The 17883-nt window shown below is 42.8% G+C and overlaps 2 protein-coding genes and 1 pseudogene across 3 annotated transcripts; 2 read left to right on the forward strand and 1 right to left on the reverse strand.

Annotated features, from left to right (window-relative positions):
* Positions 1-224: 224 nt before the first annotated feature.
* Positions 225-1010, reverse strand: LOC117460864 (nascent polypeptide-associated complex subunit alpha pseudogene; annotated as a pseudogene).
* Positions 1011-7277: 6267 nt separating this feature from the next.
* Positions 7278-9786, forward strand: terb2 (telomere repeat binding bouquet formation protein 2). Of its 2 annotated transcripts, XM_034076351.1 has the most exons (8): positions 7278-7339; positions 7463-7516; positions 8455-8536; positions 8643-8782; positions 8983-9044; positions 9124-9173; positions 9262-9338; positions 9553-9786. In XM_034076351.1, the coding sequence occupies exons 2-8, from the start codon at positions 7480-7482 to the stop codon at positions 9663-9665; spliced, it is 561 nt and encodes a 186-aa protein (XP_033932242.1). In that variant the 5' UTR covers positions 7278-7339; positions 7463-7479; the 3' UTR covers positions 9666-9786. The 2 variants fall into 2 exon arrangements, with proteins under 2 accessions (XP_033932242.1, XP_033932234.1); XM_034076343.2 differs by lacking the exons at positions 7278-7339; positions 7463-7516 and adding an exon at positions 7744-7991.
* Positions 9787-10708: 922 nt separating this feature from the next.
* Positions 10709-14314, forward strand: sord (sorbitol dehydrogenase). Its single transcript, XM_034105006.2, has 9 exons — positions 10709-10853; positions 10959-10992; positions 11497-11661; positions 11948-12107; positions 12247-12365; positions 12845-12910; positions 13027-13205; positions 13588-13709; positions 13889-14314. Exons 1-9 carry the CDS (start codon positions 10800-10802, stop codon positions 14052-14054), a joined length of 1065 nt encoding a protein of 354 aa, XP_033960897.1. The 5' UTR covers positions 10709-10799; the 3' UTR covers positions 14055-14314.
* The last annotated feature ends 3569 nt before the right edge of the window (positions 14315-17883 follow it).

The raw sequence follows: 17883 nt of genomic DNA on the forward strand, positions 1-17883 counted from the left end.
CAACCAGTCAAGCCGACTCCGAGTCCGAGCTGTCCGACTTAAGACGAGCTTTTTGACACCTCCCCCGGCTGCGATCGGCTACTCTCGTCTACTTTCGAGGCGAGCCGCAATGTGTCTCAAACAAGCCTATTTTGTCCGACTTGCTCTGGAGGCTCGCCCACATGAGACTTTGAAATCTCGCGGGACAAAGACGCCCGCAGCCTTTTTTTGTTTTCTTTTTTTTTACATTTTATCAAGCCACAACTTTATTTCCATCTTGGGTATAAATTGTATAAACGAGCTCAAACAGCAACCTTTCTTTAACCCTTTTGTGCCAGGATCCCATTACATTGTCAACTCCATAATAGCATTGACGATGTCATTGTTGTTGTTTTTCAGAGCGCGTACCGCCTTCGCTCGCGACACGTTGGCTTGTGACATAACGAGTTCGATGTCCTTGACCTCAACTCCGGTCTCATCCACCTCTTCTTCTTCGCTCTCCTCCTGTACTGTTGGCGTCTGTGTGTTTTCCTGGATGTTTGAAACTGCTTCTCCCTGTACCTTGAACTTTTCTGCGGCAGCCAGCTGGGCCTGCTGGGAAAGATCTTCGATCTTAGCTTCACCGAAGACGATGTATGTGTCTGATGCAGGGCTCTTGTAGACGTCTGGTTTGGTGATGACAAACAAGATGTTCTTTGACTTGCGAATAGTAACCCTGGTGATGCCCGTTACCTGCCTGAGACCAAGCTTTGACATTGCCTTTCGTGCTTTCTTTTCACTGCGGCTCTGTTTGGCTTTGCTGACAGGTTCCTCGTCTATTTCAGCTGCTGCTGCAAGCTGAGCCTGCTGTGTCTGTGCAGAGTCCTGTTCCTCCAGATCAGGGACTGAGTCATCGCTGTCAGACTCGGTACCAGATCCGGTCTCCACTTGAGGCTGCTGCATCTCCTGCTCGGTGACTGGGACTGTTTCTGTTGCTTCACCAGGCATGGTTGCGATTCGGGATGCTATATCCAAGATGGCTGTGAGAGAGAACTTCTCCCGCAGCCTTGAGAGCGAGGCGAGGCGAGTTGGCGCAGTTGCTCTCCACGAGCTGCGGAAGCGAAATGCTTGATGGGAAACGGCTCGCTGGTATCTCGAGCTGAGCGCTCATTGGTGGTTTTTACCACGTGCTGCTGATGAAACTCTCCAATTGGCTTGGCAAAAGTTTGTTGTTGTTTTGTGTCAGTTTTACGTCACCCCCTCCATTAACATTTTTCATAATTGTTCCACAATGTTTATCATCATGAGATTAATATCTATATATGTTATACTATACTTGCACTGCTTACCGTTTTCTTACTTTATATATCTTAGCATATTCATACACACTGTTCATACTGCTCACAGGTTGATATCTAGTGTATTCATACCCCACTGTTTATTCATCATCTAATTAATTATATATTTTATTATGTCTATTGTGTACATTACTTTTCACTTTACTGCTTGTTGCACCTGGTTAGAAGCTAAACTGCATTTCGTTGTCTCAGTACCTGTAATATGTGCAATAACAATAAAGTTGAATCTAATCTTGAGCAGGAACAAATGTATTTACTTAGTACCTACATATCTGACATTAACGATTAAACACATGTGTGCATTCTTTATAAATGCAAACCGAGTCAAGCCGACTCCGGAGGTGGCGGTATGCACCTTCAAGTGGTTTGCAATCCGCCAAAAAACCGAGAGAAGAAGAAGACTCCGAGCTGTCCGACTTCAGGCGAGCTTTTTGACACCTCCCCCGGCTGCGATCGGCTACTCTCGTCTACTTTTGAGACGAGCCGCAATGTGTCTCAAACAAGCCTTCTATTGTCAGGTCGAGCTGTTTATATATCCTCTGTTGGCTCCTCCCTGCGGGCCGGCTCTCCACGTTTCTGTCCGTTGTTACGCATATCAGAGGATATAGACATTGTACATTCAATATATATCTAAACACGCCTTTTCTCCTCCTTAACTCTTTCATGACTTTTCATTTAACACATTCTAAACACTGTAATCAATACTCCAAAAAATACAGGAAATACTTCACAGCAGTTTGGTTTCCGGTCGTTCCGAATGTTGTCACATGCTACCCACATCTGTAAACAATAACGTACTTGTAGTAACTCACAGGAGGCTTCTGGTGAGCATAGTGGAGTTTTATTTATGTCTGGTAGCGCCGAGCTGCAACTCCGGTTCATCACATACTTAGCATAACAACATAGCTCCCAGTTCCTCTTTTATGCTTATGGAACGGCAACAACTTCATGGTCACAGTGCCACCTAGTGGACTGGTGAACTAACATGCAATGATATGACCTTACAACATCCCCTTCCCCTCAAGCAGGTTATATACATCTAACAGGAACATTGTAACAAATTATTTTTAAACCTAACTGGTGACTCACAACAGTAGTATCTATTCCCTTCTTAGCCCAGCTGGAAGTCTTTAAGGTAACTGGGTAACTTAGTCACTCTTTTTTACCGTCTCTTCCCTGGACTTGTATTTTCCACAGTTCCATGGACCTTCTCTGCTGCTGCAGCTTCTGTAGCTGCTGGCTCTCTGTTTGACTGTCTCTTCCCTGGACTTGTATTTTCCACAGTTCCATGGACCTTCTCTGCTGCTGCAGCTTCTGTAGATGCTGGCTCTTCCAACTCGTCCCCACTGAGCACCACATTCTCAACGTCCTGCCATGTCTCTCCTTTTTCGGCTGCCTGACTTAGCTGAGTCGAGTCAGTCTGTTGTCTTTCATGGTCTTTTTCTGGTCTTTGGTGGTGAGCATGAATCTGGTCCACATGTCTCCTGACTACTCTCCCATCACCCAGCATCACTGTATATGACACTGGCCCTGTCACTGACTCTATGATTCCTGGAATCCACTTGGGTCCAAAACTGAAGTTTCTCGTCAGCACTGAGTCTCCTGTTTTGAACCAGCGCCCCTTTGCCTTTTTGTCATGATCTGTTATTTGTCTTTCCTGTTTTTCTTTCACCTTCATGCACAGATCTGGATGAATGGAATCCAAACAGCAACGTAGCTTCCTCCCGAGAAGCAGCTCTGCTGGTGACAGACCTGTTGTAGTCTGAGGAGTCACACGATAACTAAATAACACTCTGGCTACCTTGGCTGTCAGTGTGCCTTCTGGACATTTTTTCATCATCCTTTTAAATGTCTGTACCCCTCTCTCTGCTAACCCGTTACTGGAGGCGTGATAGGGTGCCGAGGTCACATGACGGATACCATTTCTTTTCAGGAAATCTTCGAACTCTGTGCTGATAAAACAGGTGCCATTATCAGACACCAACAATTCGGGCAGTCCATGGTTACTGAAACTGGTACGCAGGCACTCAATTGTAGTGGCTGAAGTGGCAGAATTGACTGGAACCACATCCATCCATTTTGAGTGTGCATCGATGAGCACAAAAAACATCTTCCCCATGAATGGCCCAGCATAATCCACATGAATACGACTCCAGGGCTTATCAGGCCAATCCCAGGGGTGTAACGGAGCTGGTGCCGGAACATTTCGGTGCTCTTGACATGTTATACAGGACTTGACAGTATCCTCTACATCCTTGTCGAGCTTTGGCCACCATACATAGCTCCTAGCCAGTGCTTTCATCCTGGACACTCCTGGATGGCATTGATGAAGCTGTCTCAAAACACTTTCTTGGCCTGGCTTTGGCACAATAACTCTTGCGCCCCACAACACACACCCATTTTGGATACTGAGTTCATGTTTCCTCACTGCATAAGGGCCAAACTCAATCTCTTTTAATTCTGATGACCAGCCTCTGTTGACCAATTCCCGCACCCGTGAGAGTACTGGATCCTTGTCTGTCCATACTTTCACTTGGTCAGCAGTCACAAGTGTGATGTCAGAACTCTCCAGCATGAGAACCCTCTCTTCTGGCCTCCCCAGGTCAGGTTTCTCTGGTAGGGGCAGGCGGCTCAGTGCGTCTGCATTGTTGTGGTACTTCCCTTCTTTGTACACTATTGTGTATTCATAGACTCTCAAGCTCACGGCCCAACGTTGGATCCTCGGTGATGCCATTTGGGGTACTGCTCGCATCTCACTGAAAAGTGACAACAGGGGCTTGTGATCCGTCACTATAGTAAACTTCCGTCCATAGATGTACTTGTGGAAGCGTTTTATTCCAAAAATCACGGCCAGTCCTTCCTTGTCAAGTTGTGAGTAGTTTTTCTCTGCAGCATTTAATGTCCGTGATGTAAATCCAATGGGTCTTTCAGTTCCATCTGCCATGCGATGTGAGAGCACAACACCTAATACATATGGTGATGCGTCACATGATAGCACAATGTCCTTCTCTGGGTCATAATGCACCAACACTTCAGCTGACTGCATCATGTCTTTTGACTTTTCAAACACTGTCTGTTGTGCATCTTCCCACTGCCACTTTGTGTCTTTTTTTAGCAGTTTGTGCACTGGAGCAAGGATGGTTGACAGACTGGGCAGGAACTTGTTATAATAGTTTAACAGTCCTAGATATGCTTTGAGCTCTGTCACATTTGAAGGTGTGGGTGCATCCTTGATGGCTTCCACCTTCTCATGCACAGGGTGCAGTCCTGTAGCATCCACCTTATGACCTAGAAACATCACTTCCTCACTCATGAACGAACACTTGGTTCTTTTGAGCCTGAGATCGGCCTCCTGTAGCCGTTTCAACACAAGGACAAGAGTCTGCAGATGCTCTTTGTCGTCTTTCCCTGTCAGCAGGATGTCATCCAAGAATATTGCCACTCTAGGGATGCCCTGTAGCAGTCCCTCCATGGTCCGTTGAAAAATAGCTGGGCTAGATGATACTCCGAAAGGTAACACTTTATACCTGAACAAGCCCTTGTGTGTATTTATGGTCACATATGTTTTTGCTTCTTCATCCAAAGGAATTTGGTGATAGGCATGACTGAGATCTAGCTTTGTGAACTTCTGTCCACCTGACAGGTTGGCAAACAAATCCTCAATTCTGGGAATGGGATACTGCTCCAGTTTTGATACTCGATTTACAGTCAGTTTGTAATCACCGCACAACCTTACTGAGTCATCTGGTTTTAACACCGGTACCACAGGCGCTGCCCACTCGGCATATTTTACCGGTTCAATTATCTCCTGGGCTAAGAGACGGTCCAGTTCGGCCTCAACCCTTCCTCTCATCGCATACGGGACCGGTCTAGCTTTAAAAAACCTGGGGGTTGCTTCCTTGTCCACATATAGTTTAGCTGGGGGCCCTTTAAATTTCCCTAGTTCCTCTTTGAAAACCTCCTCATATTCCCCAAGTACCTCCTCCAATGTCTCTTCCCTGACATGGTGAATCTGGCTTTCCGGTCTCCACTGCAACCCTAGCTTCTTAATCCAGTTCCTGCCAACTAGACTAGGGCCCGTCCCTGGCACAACTACCACCGGTAGGTTTTTTACTGACTGTTTGTGCTGCACTTTTACCATAGCTGCTCCCAAAACATTTACCCTATGTCCTGTGTATGTTCTGAGTCTCACTCTGCAGGGTTGTAAGGCTGGTACCTCTCCCCTCCATAAGGTTTTGTACACTGAGTGGTTCACCACTGTTACCCCACATCCTGAGTCTACTTCAAACTGTGTTTCAGTTTAGTTAATAGTCAGTGTTTCTAGAAATGGCTCCTCTGCCGGTATGTCCATTTCCTCCACTTTGTACACAGTGAACATGACCTCATCTGTGTCTATGTCATCTTTTTCACCCTCCCCCTGGCTGACATAGTTTGCTCCCTGAGTTTTCACATGCTTATATCTCTGATATACTCCACCCCCTTTTGCTTGTGAAGCACTAACTGAGCCTTTTGACCTACACACTTTCTGAATATGGCCTATCTTCCCACACTTGTGTCAGGTTTCTTTAATAAACCTACAGTCCCCAGCTATGTGCTGCTCACTGCCACACCTGTAACAAGCCTTATGCTGGTGCTGCTGCTCACTGGGGCTCTGCCTTGCCGTCATCTTGTGCACTGCCTCAGGTGCTCTCATGTGCGAGGGTGCTGACTCCAGTGACTGCAAGTCTCTCACATTCTTGCTGGCTGTCTCAATAGCCTGGGCCAGCTTCAGTGCCCTGTCGAAGGTCAAATCCGGCTCTGACAACAATCGCCGTTGTATGCGATCCTCCCCAATCCCACAGACCAGCCTGTCACGCAGCATTTCTGTTAACTTTTCTCCATAGTTACAATCTTGTGCTAATTTTCTTAGCACAGCAACATACTCCATGACTGTTTCCCCCAGCTTCTTACTTCTTGAGTTAAATTTGTAGCGCTGTACAATTTCACTGGGTTTGGGGTTGAAATGGTCTTTCAGCAGCTGAACAAGCTCATCAAACGTCTTCTCTCCTAGCCTGGCCGGGCTGATAAGATCCCTCATAAGGCTGTAAGTCTGACTGCCAACTGAACTGAGCAAAATAGCTTTCTGCCGACCTGCATCTTCGATTTCATTAGCTTCAAAGAAATATTGGAGAACCTCACAATATTCCTCCCACGTCTGGGATTGACTATCAAAAGGAGCGGTGTTTCCTACCATTGCCGCTGCCATCTTCTAGCTCACACCACTGTCCGGTGTTTGGTGCCGTTAACGTAGCCACTCCACAGTCTCGCTCATTTGTGTGTATTTCCACCAGGCATCTGCTGTACTTTTATCCTCGTCGCCATTATGTAGTAACTCACAGGAGGCTTCTGGTGAGCATAGTGGAGTTTTATTTATGTCTGGTAGCGCCGAGCTGCAACTCCGGTTCATCACATACTTAGCATAACAACATAGCTCCCAGTTCCTCTTTTATGCTTATGGAACGGCAACAACTTCATGGTCACAGTGCCACCTAGTGGACTGGTGAACTAACATGCAATGATATGACCTTACAACAGTACTCAAATAAACTGTACCTTATCCAACAATAATAATATCTCGACGTCTATAGTTGTAGTGTTGAAATCAGTAGGTTTCGGTGTGCAACATCATATCATATCGCTGCTAAATTCACCTCTATAGTAAATGGTATATTAGCCTCATGCTAGCCGGAGATGAAGGATTTTCAGAATAAAATCTTAACAACTGGTTGTGCACAAGAACTTCTGTTTTTTCAGTATAAAACAGCATTTAAACTGACGGTATGTTTAAGGTGCATTATGCTATCAAAACATTGATTTTAATTTCTAACACCAGCTGCACAGATCACTGAAAGTAGCAAAGCAAATTTGGTATTTTTTTTATTTTGGTGGGTCCATATCTATACGGCGCTGGGTGGGTCGTGGCTGGGACTTCTTGAAACCAAACAATGGCTACAAACATAGCCCTGCCTGCATCTAAAATAAATGTAATGCTCAGATATTAACGCTCGCTTGACTCAGGCCTGTCTGTTGTTGTCGACTGAACCATGGATGTATAGGACTGAACTCACAACAACTTTCGTCTCTCCGAATCTCAACATTTCCCACAGTTTTCGACAGCATTCGAATGCAGCAGCTGAGCCGTTTGAGCGCCAAACGATGTGGTAAATACAATCCAGAAATAAACCCTTTAAATATAGAAATCAGGAAGCGTGGACTGGCACAACCCAATCTCAAATAAATGGTAGACAGGGAGACTATTATATTATTCAATGAAGAGAGTTAATAAAGATAATTAATTTGAATTATATTTTGTTATGTTTAAAGGGGTAGAATAGATAATTCTGGTTCACGCTCCAATACAGTAGGTGGCAGTAATGCACCTTTAACGCTGGTCACCACCCGCCTTCAAAGCGTACAAATAAGAAGAAGAAGAAGAAGAAGAAAAGCGCCAAACGAAGGGTAGCATTAATAGTTTTTGAGAAATAAAGATAAAGAAATCAAGCTAGCTGGAGAATCAATATAAATATCCTGAAGGCTATTATTTTTTCTAAAAAGAGAGGAGGACTGTGGCTATGTTTAAAAACAAGTCTGCCTGGTTTTCAAGCAGTGTGCCACAGGCATGTCACAACTTTTGGAGTAAGTAACCCATTATCAGGTCAAGCTAGCATGCTAGTTAAGTGTATGACATGCTTTATTATAACTATTAGCTGGTTTGGTAGCTTAGATCACAAAATAAGTTATTGACGTGAGCTAACAGGGTGGATTTAACAAACATCAACAACATTTAACAAAGACATGATATAGTATGTATGGTATAGTAAGGCTACCTTTTACTGAATAATAGATATACTGCAAAAATCTAGTTTACAGATTAGTAATGTTAAATGTGTTCATGTTTGTTCTATATTGACATTCAAATAACACATTTTCTTTTTGTAAAATATATATTGGTTTGAGGTTGTGTGATTTGCCTACTTATGCTTCCCCTACTCCAGATAACACCACCTTTTGCAGAAAGGGGAATTACTACAAGAGAATATACATACACACACTAATGAACACAATAAAAACAACAACAACAACAACATGTGTCTTTCAGGGCTGGAGGGTGGGAGCATTGCTGGTTGCAGAACAGCAGATTACCTTTTCAGTGAGGATGCTACATGTGCAGATACTATGAGGTGAGCATGATGAAAAACTGTCTGCACATTAATTATCCAACAAATAAATTGTGAGTTAGTTTTTTACAAGACCCCTATCAGATATAATTTTAGCCTTTTCTTTCAGGATATTTGAGAGCAAAGACTATCTTTGGAACAAGGTGGTGGTTTTTCACAGCTTGTTTCTGTCTGCCTGTGAGAGGCGCCAGAGTGTGAAGTCTGTGTGCATCGGTCATTATGTGCTGCCTCCAGCCTCAGTACAGGACGGTGAGAACGACTGCCCTACAATATATGAGGAGGAATCTGAGTGATTATTCAAGAAACTATATGGGAACTCAGACTGCATACACATTACACAATGGTGTATGCTTAACCCTTACACAACCTTTTATTGGTTATTGCTTCAGCTAACCATTGGGAACCACTTTTGTAACATTCATACATTGTTCCTCTTATTATAATTTTAGAGGTGAGACAGGTGGTCGGTAGATTGATTTGGGAGTTTGAAGATGAGCAGTCAGTGGCACAGGTAGGTAAACCAGTCTAAATCATTTACAAAGAGACCGATCATGTAAATCATTTTAGTTCGGCTTCCTTCTGTTTCACAGGGTTTTGGTAGCCAGACAGAAGATGAGTGCAATGAATTCAGCAAAAGCAAGTATGTTCAGTTTCCACTATTTAAAATTGGATTTTCATACATTTTAAACTTTCAGTTAATTCATTAATTCACTATTTCTATTTGGAAGCTCTGGACCATCTGATACGGGGTCAGAAAGTGAAGCTCCTCAAAGTGTTCATTGTCCAGTAACTGGCATGCGCTCAGGTGAAACATTGATTATCATTAAGTGAATGTCCTTTTTGTAAAATATTTGCACTTGTTTTTCAAAAGTTTACAATAGAAGATTTGCCTGTAACGAAGACCTGGTGAAATAAATATGTACATAGTGAGGCAATCTTCAATATCTGTTAAAAAAAAGTGTCCTGTGTTGTTGAATGTTTTAATATCACTTAATGTTCTGTTGATTTATTCACAACAGGTTACATCAGTATGGACAACCTCCAGAAATATTCAGGCGATCTGTGTGATTTCCATCCTGGATCTCTCCAATGCTCCCACTGTAAAGGCCACTGCTGCCCGCTGCACACATAAGCAGAAATGCATGAGAAAAGCATGTTAAAGGAAATAGAGTAGCTAATGTCCTGTCAAATGAGCATTGTGTAAGCAATAAGGATGAATACACTGGCCTAAAAATAAATCAGTGTCACATGTATTATTCTCATCTCATTGTGAATTTTTTCAACACTATTCTATTTGTCTGCCTATTGTTTAATGTGTCAACCATACTCACTATTTTTATATAAATGGTACAAATGGAAGCATTTGCAAAGCCCTGTTCAGTGTCTGGTATGACATCAGATATAATATAGACTTGCCCTCAAAGGTGCCATACGATTTAAACTTGTTTGTTAAACTAGCATGCTTAAACTTAGTCTGTAGTAATACCTTATTAAATATTACTTTCCTAACTGTAAGGAATGCAGCACCGTTTTGTTACCAGGGATCTTATTGACCAGCTTTTAGATCAACAGTGAGCATTGTAATGGTAAAACGTAAACTTCTTGCTTTCATTTAAAACATAGTTAAATAGGGGTATTCAGGTCAAAGCTTGTATTCATATCACAGGTTTCCCTTATTCAACGATTTGTTTAAGAACAACTTGGTGTTGGTATTTCATTATTATCACTTCGGGTAGAAATGTGAATACACTTTGTTCTTCTACAATGCAACATTTAATAAAAATAGGAATACTAAAGTTGCCATTATCGATACCATAAAGTCATCGTCAAAGACATGCCATGGCAGCAATCTTTAGTTGGACATGTTTGTGAGACTGAGTGTTGTACGGTAGTGATCAGTGAAAGGGTTTTTGAACTAAGTCACAGTAAACCGATAGTAAACGCTCAACAGTCACTTGTAACACTCTTAACGTAATTTAGAACAAGTTTCAAAGTAACAACGAGCAGCAGTAATAGGAATATTAATGTAATGAGTGCTGTTTCATTGTTTGCGGTCACCCCTTCAAAGTGGACTCTTCCGCGGGTCTTGACCAATTACATGCTTTGTTTTGGTCCCAGCCCCTCTTTCAGGAAGGTGGAGCCTGCTGCAGGTTTCTTTTGCACTTTGACACTTCGCCCAATACCCAAAAGGGGAATCTCTGTTTGGACTCTGTTATTGTGTAGCTTCTTCTTCACCCTGTAAGGTCTGCTCAGTGCTGCGTCTGTCATGGCGGGGGGAAATCTGTCGGTCGTGCTGCACGCCAAGGGAGACCTCCGGCTGGTAGGAAACCACATCCAACCTGTACCATATGCAGCAGACGATTAGTATGAATTCAGATGAGTGCAAACTCTCTTTTTTTGTTTGTTTTTTGCCGATTTCTCACAGGAAAATCGCCCTATCCCGGAGCCAGGGCCTAATGGTATGATACATCATACAATTAAATATAATATATAGTATGTATGTGTGAATGTTACTTAGGGTTTTATGATTGAAATAATTTAAATAATAGTCAATGCACAAATATCTTTCTCAATTGCAAATCTGCTGCATGTTAAAAACATGCATAACAAATGCCAACTTTTTACATTTGTTGCAAAGGAATATAGTTCAAACTGTGGAGAAACTAGGCATTGCTTTGACAGTTTTAAAATGTATTGTTGTCTTGCAAGTAAATAATTCATAGCTGTCAAAAAACTCGCAACATGTTTATTTTTACTTTTGTCATTAGTTTGCTAAAAATTCAACTGAATAGCCATTTGATTTGTACTTCATTCATTAATTGTATCTGCTGAACAAATTCAGATGTAGGAAGGAGAGAGGGAATTCAGAGGTCTGGAATCAGGCTGGTCCGTAGTGTCTTTTAGTTACAAGGTAACAAAACATGCACACCCTCTTATGAGTAAGTGTCGTGTTCTGCACCCAGAGGTTTTGCTGCAGATGCACTCTGTAGGAATCTGTGGATCAGATGTCCACTACTGGCAGAACGGCCGAATCGGGGACTTTGTCCTCACCAAACCGATGGTTTTGGGACACGAGGCAGCAGGGCGTGTGATGAAGGTCGGATCAGAAGTCAAGCATCTTAAAGTAGGTAAGTGGGCAAGCAATGTAAGAATCCGCCATTCTGTTAAAAAGTAAACACTCTTATTTTAAACTACATTTATAATTCAAAAGGATTAAGTTACTTTGTCAAATCTGGTTAGTACCTACAGTACTTTAACAGCAATAAACATACACAGTCATGGCACTGTAACTTCATACAGTGTACATCAGGAAGTCTTACTTAATCCTTAAATGTGTATGGTATCGAAATACATTTCTCACTTGGCCACAGTGTAATAGAGTTACCTGGACACATTTCATTTTGTATTTTGTAGGTGACAGAGTAGCCATTGAGCCAGGCGTGCCCCGCGAGATGGACGAGTTATTTAAAAACGGAAGATATAACTTGTCTCCTACCATCTTCTTCTGTGCCACACCTCCTGATGATGGCAATCTGTGCCAATACTACAAGCACAGTGCCAACTTCTGCTACAAGTAAGAGCTTGTTTTAAGGATTGCATGGCTTTACCCAAGAGATTGCCCAACAACTGCCTGATATTGACTGCCAACTGACTCTATTGCCTAACCTTTGCATAAAACTTGTTTTCCCCCCTCTTTATCTTGAAATACCCAGGTTGCCTGAGAACGTGACATTTGAGGAGGGAGCTCTAATAGAACCTCTGTCTGTGGGGATCCATGCCTGTCGCAGAGCCGGTGTAACCCTGGGCACCACTGTGCTCATCTGTGGTGCAGGTAACAATGAGCCAAGACCTTAAACTCAGACAATAAAACATGTCACCACTATTAGTAGGACAATTACATCAGCAAGATGCTGCAGCTAAATTTGAGGAAGTGCCCCACATACAAAGAGATAATTGTACGGTGTTTGTGTTGCAAGCAAGACATCTAAACACACATCAGTGGGTGCAGTCACAAATACATAACCGACTCGACAGAGCTTGAGTAAGAGAAAACTACTGAACCCTTACACAACTTGTAGAGGCCTAATATTTAACAAATCCCTTATGTTGCAAAAACAAGCTAATTCTCATTTAAGCCACTCATGTTAAGCATTACATGAAGCTGACAGTCCTTTGAGGCTAATGTTACACAGTACTTGTGACAGCTGCAAACTCATTTTAACATTGACTCTTTTTACTTTAAAAAATGTTATGCTTGAAATCAATATTTAAAACAGTCTCTAAAATAGGCATCTTTCTCTCTTCCCACAGGGCCTATTGGGTTGGTCTGCCTGCTAGTGGCCAAGGCGATGGGGGCCTCGCAGGTCGTCATCACAGGTAACACAAACCATTTCTATAGACAGTTAACATCTACTGTATCTTAACGGAAGTGACACAACATCATCTCCTGTTCGGTCTTCTCTTTTTGCCTGTAATGCTCCTCTGCTGCTCAGATCTGGCCCCCGAGCGTCTGACCATGGCCAAAGAGTTGGGAGCAGACTTCCAGCTGACGGTGAAGAGAGGAGACGCTCCCCAGCAGCTCGCCGAGAGCGTCGAGGAGAAGCTCGGCGCTCAGCCGCACGTTACTATTGAATGCTCTGGAGTGGAGAGCAGCATTCAAACTGCCATCTATGTATGTGACTGCTCAGTTGTATTAGGAATAATGAAGAAAGTCTGGGGAAACTATAGACATGCAACGTTTACTTCTCCACTATAACTTATAGCTACTAGTTGGCGATGGTATAGCTTTACAACCCAACAGTTTATTAAATGGTTGCAATTATCTCCACCTCATCATACTACAACATAGAAATGCTACCTACATCCTAATACATCAGTAATAGTATTCTAGTAGATAATATATAACACTCACAGTTACTTCTTACTTCTAGTTTGTTGCTTCTATTACATTTTGCCGGTAATACTTGCATACATTTTGATCCCAATGTACCTCTATGAAGCATAATGCTAATGAGCTTCAGTATAGTCATTTTATATTTACTTTTCCCGGTCAGGCCACGCGACCAGGTGGAGTGGTGACGCTGGTGGGTCTCGGCGCTGAGATGGCCAATATTCCTCTGATCCATGCTGCTGTGAGAGAAGTGGACATCAGAGGAGTTTTCCGCTACTGCAACACGTAAGAAAATAACCACTCATTTGCCCTTCGATAAGCAGACATTTAAGCAACACTTTAGGCAGTTTCACCTGAGAGCATTAATGAGATCATTCATGCCTTGGTTGAAGCTCAAAGTAATAATTAGGTATCACAGACTGGATTGAACTCTTGAATAAAATGCTTGTCTCCCTGTGTTGCAGCTGGCCGATGGCAGTAGCCATGTTGGCGTCAGGTAAAGTGAATGTGAAGCCCCTGGTGACCCACCGCTTCCCTCTGGAGCAGGCGTTGCAGGCCTTCGAGACCACGCGTCAGGGTCTCGGGATAAAGGTCATGTTAAAGTGTGACCAGAACGACCAGAAGCCCTGACCCACTGCAGGGAAACAGACCTGAGCCGAGAGCCACTCAGCGTGACAAGCAGACACAAACACAGGCTGGACGTTGACCCTAGAATAGATAACAGAGAGTTCAAAGAGACAAACTGCATTAAGTGGTACGAGACATTATTGAATGAGAATTTTTAAATGGTTTATGGTTGTTTATCATTTGTTCCATTATACATTTTTTACAATTGTACATATGGCTACTGTAGTGAAAGAAAATCAATAAATCATACAATTTAAATACAATCTTAGATGGCTTTTTGTGTTTTTTCCGATCCTGCACTACCTAATTTCAGACATCAGGGGGTACTAGAGGCTCAGAGTGAAAACGCATATCAGTGTTTTCGTCCCAATCCGATGACATAACATTCTACTTCTTTGTTTTTATATACATGTCCTCTACTTTCCAGCATGAGCACAACATATTCAAGACATGCCTACAGTTATGGAACTGGGACAGAGATGTGTGCCACAACTCCACAAGCCATAGTTCAAGCATAGAATATTTACAGCATACTAAATATTGTGCTTTACTTTTTTTGTAGTTAGTAAAAAATAAACCAATGTACATTACAGGGAAATACCCAATGAATATAATACAATGCTAGGTCTTGACTAGAGAAAGAAAATGTATTAATTCAAGCTCCTCCATTCACACGTTTAATGTTTATTTACTTTTACTAACATTGGTATGTACTTTTTTAAGACACATCTAGTAACTCTTATTACGATAATAAGAGTGAATTTTGAATTTGACTGAAAGGTAAATGATTAAGAGAAAAAAATAAATGAACTGTTAATTTTAAAATAGTAGTATTAACTTTCATGGGATTGATTTAAAGCAGGGGTGGGGAAACTCCGGCCCCCGGGCCGTATACGGCCCGTGAGGCCATTTGATGCGGCCCTCGAGGTAATTTATAAACACACGCAAAAAATTAAAGAAATCTAGACCGCAAAATAAGTAAACAAGAGAGTACCTGTTTTTCCTGGCCGAGGTCAGGGTCCATGAACACAACACAAGCCTAACGTGTCATCACGTGGTATATGTCTCGTCTGACAGTGGTGCAGTTCTGCCGGAGAGCACCAGAACGTCGCTCCAGCACTTCCAAAAATGTCAGTACCCATAAGGAGCCGTACACATGCCGCAGCTTTTGCGTGGCTGTGTCTTTAGTTGTAAGCCCAGTGCCGATCTGTTCATCTGTCATACTGATCATTACAGTCAATAACTTGACTGTTATTAGCACCTGGTTAGCTAGCTATAGGCGCATTCACACTGCGGTACTTTTCCCACAAAGGTTCATGCGAATTTAGGGTGTGTTCACACCTAATAGTCTGCTCTCTGGTGCTCACCAGACCACAGTTTGTTACATTGTTTCATTTTTCAGAAGGTTCGGTTTGTGTTCACATGGGCAAAACTCAAACGGACTATAAACTTTAAACACAAGTCATGTGCTCGGAAATGCTGTTCAACCATTGGTCAGACATTAAGGGGGTACAAACGCAAATCCCGGCAATTTCTAGCGGAGCCTCCGCCATGGAGCATCGGCACTTTCGGCAGGTTATTCTCATGCTGCTGTTAGTCTGGAGATCAACAGACATATGATTATATAATCAGACAACGTCCGTTAAAAAACATTATTACATGGCTTTGTTGACTGTATACAGTTTGGCTGAAACTAACTGACAAGACAAGAGCGACAAGAAAACAGCGGTGCAGTAACGGGCAGAAACCCTCCTTTTTACGCAGCGGTCCAGACATAGACATCAGACGGCGAGATTCAGTTGCCAGTTACTTTGGCATTCGGGCAGGGATATCTAGATACTTCCCAAGGTTTGACATAATGAATTGTGCTACTTAGCGGATGCATGTAAATGTAAATACATACAACTATTTTTTAAATCAATAAAATCATTTTCATGTGGCCATGTAATAAGCGGGATAATGTGCAGCAGCGCGGTCATTATGAGGAAAAGAACACCTTCAGGCCGATCTAGATCCCTCCGCTTCGCGTCGGGCTCCTCAGCCTGTCGGTGTTCTTTTCATACTTATCCATGAGAGACGTTCTGCAGTCTGCAGAGGAGGGAGTTTCACCGACGACAGGTGTTCTTACTTTTATGTAGCTGACGGAGAATTTTTACTTTACACGTCACTGTTCAACACTTCATTCTGCTTTACTCTTTAACTAAACAACCGCGGATGTCTTGAAAGACTCTTTCGCTAAAGATTTTTGAAGATATCTGCGTTCTTGTGACACGTAAATACTGTGCTTCCTATGTTTTGGTGCGGACTGCGTTCACACCAGCGATGAACCGCTCCAGAGTTCGCAAGCAAGCGCTCCGAGACCACCTATTTTAGCGGACCAGAGTCCGGTTGTTTAGTTCACTCCAGAGGTCTCGGACTGCGTTCACACCGACCCAAATGAACCGCACCAAGCGGCTAAACGCACCAGGGTTCGATTCAACCGGACTATATAAGGCAGGTGTGAACGCACCCTTAGTTCATGCGAACTCAGATCGCGTTCACACCGGAAAAAGTCCCTGGGGGTGGATTAGGCAAATGAAGCCGCTGACGTCACTTCTTCTTCTTCTTCTTCTGCTGCTTTGGTTTTACTGGCAGGCCGCAAACCACTTCACGGCGTATACTGCCGCCCAAAGTCCCCGGAGTTGGGGACTGGCTTCAGTAGAAGCTGCTGGGAGTCCCAGCAGCTTCTACTGAAGCCTTCTGAGTAAATCGCCAGAACGCCGACACCTCCTCATCTCCACCGCTCCCATGTTTTATTTTGTGTTGCCATAAGTTAGTCTCTCTGCGTTTCTGAGCTGGGCTAATGCTAATAATGCTAATGCAAGGATAATAAAATGGCGGCTTCACAAAACTTTTTGGGAGTTTTACGGGGCGTGGTTTGCAATCCGCTCAGCCAATCAGAAATATAGCTCTTTTCTCACAAAAGAGCCGCTCGAAAGTCCCTGCTCTCTAGCAGGGACTGTTTCGAGTGGGTAAAAAGGTTCGCATGAACTAATTTTAGTACCGGCTCTTTTTGGTGTGAACGCGATAAAAGAGTTCTCATGAACTAAGTTCGCATGAACCTTTGTGGGAAAAGTACCGCAGTGTGAATGCGCCTTATGCTAACGAATATAAGAAGCTTTTTCTACAACCAGTGAGGTAAAGGCACATCTTTATATGATCATTATAGTTATACAAAAACAAGAGAATAAAGGAAAAACTGGTATAAAATACTATAAGAATACAGTTTAAAAGGGGAGTGATTTGTAAAATATCCATAAAGAAAAAAAAAATCTGCTTACAGTTCTAATGTTGCTCTCACACCAGATTGATGCTTTTAACTTCAACATTTAAAAATATATATTCCCGGGGGAGCATACCCCCTAGAGGAGGTTAGGTCCCCCCCACACACACACTTAAATTATGTTCACATGGATAGGAAACTAAATACATTTGCACACATCTTGTGTCCATATCTTTCTGTTTTGGTGGTCACGCCACAACCGTGCACGTGGTTTATGTTTATTAAGGATCCCCATTAGCTTTTGCTGTTGACAAAAGCTACTCTTCCTGGGGTCCGACACTTAAAACAATAATACAACATCATTCAAGACATCATTCCTGACATAATTAACAACATCACCAATATCATCAACAATTTCCAACATCATCAACAATCTCATCCACTTTCAATATCAATCTCAGTCTCAGCCAAGGATGGTACATGGTAAGAGTCATAGTAAGATGTCTGGATTAAGAGGTTGCTTTTTCTTTGCACAGCATGAAAGAAAGGCGAAATAAATGGGCTGTGATT

The sequence above is a fragment of the Pseudochaenichthys georgianus genome, chromosome 3, assembly GCF_902827115.2.
Source record: "Pseudochaenichthys georgianus chromosome 3, fPseGeo1.2, whole genome shotgun sequence".
NCBI lineage: Eukaryota > Metazoa > Chordata > Actinopteri > Perciformes > Channichthyidae > Pseudochaenichthys > Pseudochaenichthys georgianus.

What these genes read in the sequence shown, in the direction of transcription:
- terb2 (XM_034076343.2), top strand. Translation starts at nt 7,928, where the DNA reads ATGTTTAAAAACAAGTCTGCCTGGTTTTCAAGCAGTGTGCCACAGGCA. An exon ending in GGCATGTCACAACTTTTGGA is followed by an intron (nt 7,992 to 8,454) that starts GTAAGTAACCCA and finishes TGTGTCTTTCAG; the next exon opens with GGCTGGAGGGTGGGAGCATT. An exon ending in AATGAATTCAGCAAAAGCAA is followed by an intron (nt 9,174 to 9,261) that starts GTATGTTCAGTT and finishes TCTATTTGGAAG; the next exon opens with CTCTGGACCATCTGATACGG.
- sord (XM_034105006.2), top strand. Translation starts at nt 10,800, where the DNA reads ATGGCGGGGGGAAATCTGTCGGTCGTGCTGCACGCCAAGGGAGACCTC. An exon ending in TGTGCTCATCTGTGGTGCAG is followed by an intron (nt 12,366 to 12,844) that starts GTAACAATGAGC and finishes CTCTTCCCACAG; the next exon opens with GGCCTATTGGGTTGGTCTGC. An exon ending in GTTTTCCGCTACTGCAACAC is followed by an intron (nt 13,710 to 13,888) that starts GTAAGAAAATAA and finishes CCTGTGTTGCAG; the next exon opens with CTGGCCGATGGCAGTAGCCA.